Source organism: Sprattus sprattus (assembly GCF_963457725.1).
Source record: "Sprattus sprattus genome assembly, chromosome: 9".
NCBI lineage: Eukaryota > Metazoa > Chordata > Actinopteri > Clupeiformes > Clupeidae > Sprattus > Sprattus sprattus.
The window spans coordinates 25716950-25727137 of NC_137928.1; the positions used below are offsets into that span (position 1 = coordinate 25716950).

A 10188-nucleotide genomic window follows, 5' to 3' on the forward strand; every position below is an offset into this window, starting at 1 on the left:
TACAAATACAACTTATAATTGACTAGCCTTTGCCATGGGGCCAATTACAGGTCTAACTCACCCCAGCAGTACCTTTGTGGAAAAACCATTGCAACTAATTTTCCAAGCTGGCCATCCCCAACTCACTTAGGCCCTACTGACCAGTAATTAGTTGTGTTATGATCATTACAGCAGCTGCAGCAACACAACAACAGCAATCAACACAACAACATTCAAATGCTGCATAACACATTTTTAATAGCTGTGCATACATGTATATTCATGGCCTGTCATAAACTCATAGTGCTATATAAGAGAGTGCCAAAGCACGTTTGTTAGGGTGCTTTTGGGGTCATGGTATTCACACATAAAGTGCACTCCAGGTGAACGACTACAACTTACGTACAGTACTGTAGTTCTTTGCAATAACCACACAATATTTACCTCAGGCAATGCAGTGATGATATATATGATCCATGGCATTTTAATCATTCTTATGATAATCTGAACATTACTTACTATCACTAAATGATATAGTGTTTCCTCCATCATTCATGTAAATAACATTGAATGAACAGAAAAATTGATCACAGTAGATGGCAACATTTATATGTGAATTTGTATATTTGATTTTAGAGCATTGGACTGAATTTCCCAAACCCTTTTTAATGCTGCATTTGTAAGTTATACCTTAAGCTGAGCCTCAACATTTTGAGGTTAGTCCTAGAACATCCTTAGCTAAGGTATACCTTCTCTGAGAGATACTTTTGTAAGGTTGGACTGGACCACTCTTAACTAGAACTTCACACAGTTTTCAGAGGCACACGTTTTAGAGCCTACACATTTTATGTAAGTGTCTTGATGTATGCACTACAATTGACTGCTATGTAAGACCAATATATGTGTTAGATAACATTCTGTGCTTCATTAAAGAAAAACAGAGTCTAATTAATTAAGCCATTCATTTTTAATCCCTTGCTAATACAAACCTATGATTAACATAGCCTACAGCTGTCCTTTTTTGGGAACTTTCTTTTGACTTGATTTCTTGTTGATGTTCTTTCTAATAATGATCACCTGCACTCCAGTCTGAGCCATGCCCAATAATCTCATCTCACGGATGCTCAAATCTACATTAATGACAATAATCTCATCTGACACAAGCTCAAATCTACATTAATGACAATAATCAATTTCAGAAACTCTACTGGATTTAGCCTCTAAGGTATACAAAGGAAGGTTTCTCTAAAGGGAACACTTAAGAGATGGTTTGAGAAACACACACAAATATTATAAGCCAGAGAACCAGCAGTTACCCTTATCTACAGGACACCTCATATTTGGGCTTCGCTTGATGGTGGCATGTGCGAGTGACTTAGCTGGGTGAAATCACCACACCACAGTATGTTGTAGTGTATAGAGAAGTACAAATACAACATTTACCTTGATACCTCAATACACAGCCAGTGATCAATGTGTCCCAGTAATACTGTGAAAATATGTAGTCATGTTCAAGCATGCAGAGGAAGTGTGTTAAACAGTGTTTGCATCGTGTGTACTAAGGCTAGGAGTGAGTCTGTCCAAGAGAGCATATATAGGCTACACTGATGAGCTAAGCCTGTGGGAAATAATCAAATAGGTCTAGGCTACTCAATAGCAAGAAATGACTGCAGAACACATAGTTTCATTTTATCTCTATCTATGCTTTTTTTTCTAACACGGCCAGGTCCTTTGCTGCTCTGGGCCCAAGTCACGTTTAGTCCAGTCAAGCTCTAAGTATTTTCCCAACATGGAGTCAGTGGCAAAAACAATAGATCCCCCTCCTGAGGAGGGAGCTGGATCAGGGTGCACTACTGAGGCATGGCTACCACTGCAAAGGGACCAATTACCATCCCTCTTAGTTAGTACTGAGGGAGCTCCGCATTAGTGTGGCCAGTTCTCCTCATCAACAGTTGCAATTAGAGTCGTGGACCGAGTGTACAAACCAGAGAGATGATGTAACCGGGAGGTCACTGAAGTTGTTTTGACTCTAAACTGATGTGACCTTTTCATCATTCATCAGTGTTTGGCATACACTATTTTTAATAGCCAGTGCAAGTTATACAATGAATGCTCACTGATTCAGGATGTTGAAGACAACACAACACAACTGCACAGCAAAGATGTGCTTTCATAACGGTCATTAAAGTTTGGAATGTTTTCTGTAAATACATATATATATATATATATATATATATATATATATATATTATACATATATATACATACATAAATGTCATAATAAAAACCAACAAACATACAACACCGGTATTAATTATATTTTTAATGGACATAAGAAAATATTACAGATTATGTTACAGAAAATATTACAGATCATGTACAGTTTATGTTTGGAAAAACACAGGAGATTAGTTTAAGAACCACGTATCAAAACTAGTTTTCTGAGTTAATGTCACATTGGTCCATGAAGATGAATAGGCATTGCCACTGAAGCATTCAATCTCATACATACAAGAGCTACAAGATAACATTCACCCTGAAAAGTACTTTTTAATTCAGCACAACTGCACGGTTTCAGATATGTCACACTATGAACAGTTTGTCACACATGTAAGGAAGTAGTACATTTCTGTTATACAATGATAATAACAATGTAGCCTAATAGGTGGTGCAGATTAATCTAGGGGCAAAGCAACAGGATGAAATGACATGATAGCAAGACATCTTGATGTAGACAGCAGTTTACAGCATACGCCAAATAACTAGTAAACAACAGTTACTAACATCTGAGGATCTATTAAAGGTGGCAGAAGAGAAGAAAAAAAGTCACACAAATGTAGGTTCATGGTTGTTACTTTTGGAAGCAAGCTCTGAATAAGCAAACAATGAACTGGTTTTTGTATTCCGATTTAGTTTTTCAATAAAATGCTCTCTGACACAGTTTCATTATCTGACACAGTGGAGGAAGCCTTCACTGTAGTCCTCTCATGTCTTCTCAGACTCAACCTTATTCAGCTTCAACAGTTTGACCACATTGACTTTAATTTCCTTTGTCCTAATGCCATAAATAACTGGATTAAAAGTACTCGGGATCAGAAGATATCCTAAAGTCAACATAACCCTTACATCGGGTGGAATATTGTTCACCCTGTACCCAACAAACGCACAGACAACACTGAAGTATGCAACAGAGATCACTATCAAATGAGTGCTACAGGTGTGTATGGCTTTTTGACGGGACTCACCTGAAGGACTCCGAAATATGACTATGAAAATTATGGCATAAGTGGCAGAAATGAGAACGCAGTCACTGGTGGTGAGGGAGAAAGCCACTACACCAGCTATGTAATTCCGCGCTACATTTCCACAAGCCAGTGTTACTACCGAGGTGTGTTCACACAGGCAGTGGTACATCACGTCTGTGTGGCAGAACGTGAGCGGGATGAACAAGCCCACCTTCACGACAATAGTCAAAGTGTTCCGAAAGGCAAGAAGAGCAGTGAATATTATGGAATTTCTCAGGTTGACAATGGTGTGGTAACTTAAAGGCCAGCATATGGCAAAAAATCTATCGACTGCCATCTGAAGCAAAATGCTACTCTGGAAACACCCACCCATGTGTACCAAAAACATCTGTAAGAGACACTCCTCTTTGGTGATCTCATTTCTGCCTGACAAAAACATAATCACCATCCGAGGGACAAATAGTGTAGGGAACAAGAAACACAGAAGCGTTAGGCTTCCTATTAACACGTACATGGGCTCATACAACTTCCTCTGTGTAGCAATGACAAAAGTGACAATAGCATTTGCGGTCATCGTATAAAGCAAAAGCAGAAAAAAAGGAATGAAAAGCAGGCGACGGTGTTCCCCAAGGTTGGTGAAACCCATCAGGTAGAAGACCTTGTGGGAGTTGTTGCCTGGTCTGTAGTCCATCTTGTGTGCTAATACTGAGCGTGTGCACTTAGAAAGGATAGGAGAATGCATAGGATAGGAGAAAGGATAGGAGAATGCGTGTTAATCTCACATTGGACCCAGTCGCAGGGACCAAATCATGATCTGAGTCTCAGTTTTACTACATCCACTAAAAGCATAACATTACACTGAAGAGGACAGCAACTTCACACTGGCTTGCCATTTTAAATATTTGACAGGCTGTAGAATGTTATTTCGTGTTTTATCCTCAGAAGATCCTACAGAATAAAGACATGTCATGCTGTGTACTGGTTATGTGTTCATGACAAATTAAAATACAATTTCAATGACACATCATTACACCTGCAATAATGACAGTGGTACAGTCCTCACAACTGGCAGCGATATTGAACACAGCATTTACAAATGATCATGCATGATTACCTGAAAAGGAGGCAAGAGGCAAATTAACTGTTCTGGTTTGAAGCATGGGCTTCTGGGTACCCAAACACCACTAGAGACCTGTTGCTGGCTGTAGGTGACCCTAAGAGAAAGACACTGTGTGCTCTTAAGTACACCATCTTGTCCTCCCTTGATGGCTTTCTTGGCCTATTGCAGAACATATTCAAATACAAATGCCTCTGACGCATGACTTAAACAAGTTTGGGAATTGGCTTAATTATGGTTATCCGAGGTACCAGTATCTAAAACACGGAGCATCAGAGGTAGAAACGAAGAGTGCCATTGGTGCCATGGCTTTTCTGTCAAAAGGCTATATGACCTAGAAGCAGAAAAACATTGTGCAGACCAGTGAAGAACATAGACCCTATGGCTTGTTGGACGAACACAGTGCAACTTGCACAGAACATTACTTTGTGAACTGTGTAGCCTATTGCATCATATATGCATGACGAGAACATCATCCTAATGATGGGGTATTAGGACAACAAATATCCTATATAAAATGCTCCAGACTTATATGTAGCCAATTGACCTCTCAGAAAAATATGCACAATGTGGCCAGTTCAATGTGGATGGCAAATCAGAGTCATCTCTTGGAAAAAGCTCAATACACTGTAATCAGTCCACTAGACCAGTGATTACTGATTACTTCTAAGAGTCAGTGTCACAGTGTCTAGAGAGTTAGATCTATTTTTTTCAATCTTTATAATAATGAAGAAGGATTGATAAGTAGGCAATGAAGTAAATAAAGAGCCAGATATAATGTTTTTATAAATACATTATATTTATACATAATACCAAATATAAAATATTAATCTATAATCTAATACATGGACATTGTAGAATAATATTTTATGTTTGTTATCATGTATACATATAATCTAATATATGGACATAATTTATTCACATGATAAATGACAGTCAATTCTAACTGGTCCTTCAACCTTCTATGAACAGATATCTCCCAAATGAAAGGGCCTTCACTGCCCTCTTCTGGTTATCTTGTATTTCTACCCTAAAAAGACCAAAGGTTCTTAACAACTCTTTTGACCATTTAGTCCTGAATGGACACATAAAGTCAAAGTCAAAGTGTGTATTGTCGAATGCACCAAATTGCTTCAGCACAGCTAAATTCTTAAGACTTGGCCAGCAACATCTACGCAGTAGACGTCATACAGATAACATATACCAAAAATAACATATAACACTATAACTATAACAATAAAACATATAACATATAACATTAACATTAACATTAACATTAACATTAACATACAACAATTTAAAGTACAAGAAGGGCTAGCAGCAGTTTAAAGTGTGAAGAAGTGAGGAATATTAAATTAAGTTAAAAATTAAAAATTGTGCAAATATATGTACTAGGAAGTGTATTGTATGAGTGGGGGAGCAGAGAGTAAATGGTGATGGCGACTGTTCAGTGGATCAATGTTTCTGATTCAGAAGCCTTGCAGCCTGGGGGAAAAAGCTGTTTGTGAGTCTGGTAGTCCGTGTTCGGATGCTCCATATGCGTGTATATTTATTTATAAAGGGCTAGATCAAGTTGGCTAATAATGATAACTAACAGAAGGATCACAAACAGAGAATATATGCTGGTGTCACAAAAAGTTTCAACAAAGCTTTTCCTGAGCATGATACTGGGGATCAAAACTTGACATGGCATTGCACATTATACCTTAATGCCTTCTTGTGAGTTCTAGGAATGTTTCTTTACTGGTGATAAATACAAAACACCCCCAGAGGGCACTATTTTGCGTTTCATCTTTTGGTCAGCGGTGAAAATGTTGTCAAGACGCGGTCAGTTAAATAAAGTAATATAAAATATGTTTATGAATCATTGCCTTAGTTATCTCAAGACTCAAGAGATAGTCCTTTTACCACCTCGAGGTGACCATTGATTTCAATTGGTGTTCCTCTCTCTCAGATAGTGTTTTGTTTGATCTATTTGGTTTCTTTACTCATTTAGAAAGTGATATACAAATGACTAAATAGATAAAACAGAACAAAACAATACACTTGTCTTTAAAATAACAAGTATTTTAGATCAAATCAGTAAGTATGCGCACCAATATTTGAACACAAAGAAGCAGGCAAATCAGAACCAGACAAATCTACCTCCCAGCCCAAGGTGTGTGCTACTTCTGCTCCTGTACCAAGGAGGAGTCATGTTAAGGAAACAGACTCTTCAATATCAAGGAGGGGTTCTGGTGTGAAATCCCAAAAGAAGAGGCCTGAGGAGACACTTTCTGTGGCCAGGAAGTCCTCTGCTGAACACTTTGTGAAAGAGAACACAGAAAAAGAGAATAAGGAAATCGGTGCTGTTGCTGTTGCTGTTGCTGTTGCTCGAACTCCGCCCCATGGCTTGTAGCTGGCATCAAAACACCTTCTCCATAATATAGCCATGGCAACTTGATGTACTGATTTTTCACAAAGTAATTTACCAAATCTCAGTACAGATCAGAGTACAAACTGATTGCCTCTGTACACATAGTGAACATTGAACCTGCATCCTCTCCAAAGAAGAGATCTTTGAAATGTTCAAACACATCAAGCAGTTCAACTGAGAGAACTCTCCCTGTTCACCCGTGCAGGAGAAGTTCTTTAGTGGAAACAGACTCTTTGAGCTCCAAAGTTTACCAGTCAACGGTCAAAAAAAGACTGCTTCCAAATGTGTGACAAAAGGACACTCTGCCTGTCCGATATCTAAAAGCTCAAAGAAGACATCAGCCTCCTCTGGGAGAGGATGTAAAAGTACTTTGGTGATGGACTCTCGATTGTCCAATCAGCCCCACTCAGGAGAAACTCTTTCATCCTTTCACTTATTCAAGTTGCTCCACTTTCGAGGACAGGTGTACTTTCCCTCACAGGTCCCTCAGATACAGACGTACCAAACAGAGACCCCTCTTATGAACCACGCACCACAGTAATTTGTGCCAGCACTCTTGGAGTCGTGGCATGGAGAGATTGCTCCTGTCTAAAACCGAGCTAAGGTCCGAGACGTAATCAGGCACAATTCGAGTGGGCGAGAGTCGCCACTTGCGCTTCACGCGATTTGGCACTCCTCGAGTGGGCGAGACTCGCCACTTTGTGAATGAAGCGCGCTTCCCTTAGGACGCGATCTGGCACTCCACGCTGCATTGCATAGAGACGGGCGCATATGAGACATATACGTTGTTGAGACTCTTATTAAAGATCTTAGCCTACTATATACGTTGTTGAGACTCTTATTAAAGATCTTACTCATTCTCACAAAGAAAAAACAAATAGCTACACGTAACCTTTAAACGTTGTTGAGACTCTTATTAAAGATCTTACTCATTCTCGTGGTCGGTAACAAAACAGAGACAAATAGCCACACGGTCAAGCAATGTCATTTATTACGTTCTGCGAATCAAACTTACATTACCACTGCACACTCACAACCTTACAGATCATGTATTGTACTAGCATTTGTATTCAAAGTTTACACTTAAATCTACCAAAGTATTTACCGTTTTACAATACAACATCCAACACTGGTGCTCACATGTGACATCACACAGGGGGTTGGCCAAGTACTGAGACAACGAAATCTAACCAGAAGAACCATAGCCAGAGTATTCTGCATATGTATAGTGGTAATATAAAAATAAATAGATGGGATATATACAGTATGATATGACAGTACAAGATATATGGGGTATGAGCAGTAGTAACATTGGCAGCAATAGTTGGTCATTAGTGCAGATATGATACAGGTACAGGTGAAGGTAGCAATATAAGTTATGAATGAGGTAAGAGACATGATAAGATAAAAGTACAATGAATATGAGGTAAGTGACATGATAAGATAAAAGTACAATGAATATGAGGTAAGAGTCATGATATGATATAAGTACAATGCAATGGAATCTAACCAGAAGAACCATAGCAGAAGAGTGCAGAGTTTTCTGCATATGTATAGTGGTAATATAAAAATAAATTGATGGGATACATACAGTATGATATGACAGTACAAGATACAGTCCCGCCCAGCAGTATTGGCACCCTTTAATTTTTTGCATAACCTGTACAATATCTTCAGAAATAAATGGAAATGTACCAAATTTATATCATCAGGATCTTTGAATTGATGGTCCAAAGTAATTTAACAAAGAAAATATTTTTTTCAACTTGCATGTTTAAATTTAAAAGAAGAAACAGAAAAAACATCATGTGCAGCAATAACGGCACCCCTCCTTAATATTTGGTTGTACACCCTTTGGCAAAGATGACATTTCCAAACGTTTCTTGTAACCATCTATAAGCTTCTTGCACTTCTTAGCTGGTATTTTCTCCCACTCTTCCTTTGCAATTTTTTCAAGCTCTTGAATGTTTGCAGGTTTTTTTTGCCCAATAGCAGATTTCAGCTCACCCCAAAGATTTGCAATCGGATTGAGATCAGGACTCATTGCTGGCCATTTCAAAACAGTCCATTTATTCCTTTTCAACCATTCCTGGGTGCTTTTGGATGTGTGCTTTGGGTCTTTGTCTTGCTGGAGGACCCATGATCGTCGCTTCAAACCAAGTTTTCTTACACTGGGTAAGACATTTCGCCCTAAAATCTGTTGATAATCCTCTGATTTCATGATTCCTGTGATACGGTCAAGGCCTCCAGTACCAGATGCAGCAAAGCAGCCCCACATCATTATGGATCCTCCACCATGCTTCACTGTGGGTATGGTGTTCTTTTGCTTGTAGGCTTCATTGTGCCGTCTGTAAACATACTGTTGGTGTGAAATGCCAAAAATCATTATTTTAGTTTCATCTGTCCACAGAACATTTTCCCAGAAGGACTGCGGTTTGTCCAGGTACTCTTTGGCAAAGATCAGTCGTTCCTTTTTATTTCTTTTCTTCAGCAATGGTGTCTTCCTTGGCCTTCGCCCATAAAGCCCAGTTTGGTTCAGTGTGCGGCGTATGGTACTTGTTGAAACCATGACCCCAGACAGTTCCAGGCTGGCCTTCAGGTCTTTGGAGGGCAGGGACGTGCAGTGAGGTTCGGAGCTGGTGAGGCACAGAAACCGGAAGTGATTACGTCATTTTGAGCTCTAGTTTAAACTATATATATAATATATACATGTATATATGTCTATGGTTTTAAAATTGTCATCTGATCAGAACTGAAAAAACGTTGTTTTATTGTCTAATACCATTATTTTCAAACGATTGTTTTTTTTATTGTATTATGAAGAGTTATTAATAACATATTAATAGTTGCAAGCTAGTGTATGTAGCCCTCCCACCAATGATATGGCTCATTTCATTTTGTCTGGAGAAAATATAACTACGGTGGTGGGATGCTAATTTAAATGACCATTTAACCAATTCGGACAGCTTCGAAAAAACAATTCCATATTTATTTAAACAACATATTAACATGTAAACAGTTAAACACCGCATACATAGCACACAATACCAAAATGTTCTACTGGCCAGTATAATTTAAAGTTGGTGCACTTTCGTTGGAGCTCATAACCGCCAGTTTGAGGTGAAACAAAATTAATCCACTCACGATTATCAGTATAGATCAGTGGAAATCCGTTGTCCTCTTCTTGAGTGAATGCAGTCAGTGGCTAGTTTAGCTCAGGATTAGCACCTACCTAGTCTGCTCACAACTTCAAGGCAACTTTCCTGCATCAACAGCCTTTAGCTTAGGTTCGTGTTGCGCATGAATATGTAGTCCCGTTGGGAAACGTGAAATACTCCAATGCAAATGTGTAATACTACTGTGTTAACTTAAAATACTTAAACGTTCTTAGTTAATTCAACATGCCTCCAGTCTTGTTTGGACTGAAAGTT

The 10188-nt window shown here is 38.7% G+C and overlaps 1 protein-coding gene across 1 annotated transcript; it reads right to left on the reverse strand.

Moving 5' to 3' along the window:
- Positions 1–2964: 2964 nt before the first annotated feature.
- Positions 2965–3915, reverse strand: LOC308370390 (olfactory receptor 52E4-like; the record flags this gene model as incomplete). Its single annotated transcript, XM_080845042.1, has 1 exon — positions 2965–3915. The coding sequence occupies one exon, from the start codon at positions 3913–3915 to the stop codon at positions 2965–2967; it is 951 nt and encodes a 316-aa protein (XP_080701168.1).
- Between the last annotated feature and the right edge of the window lie 6273 nt (positions 3916–10188).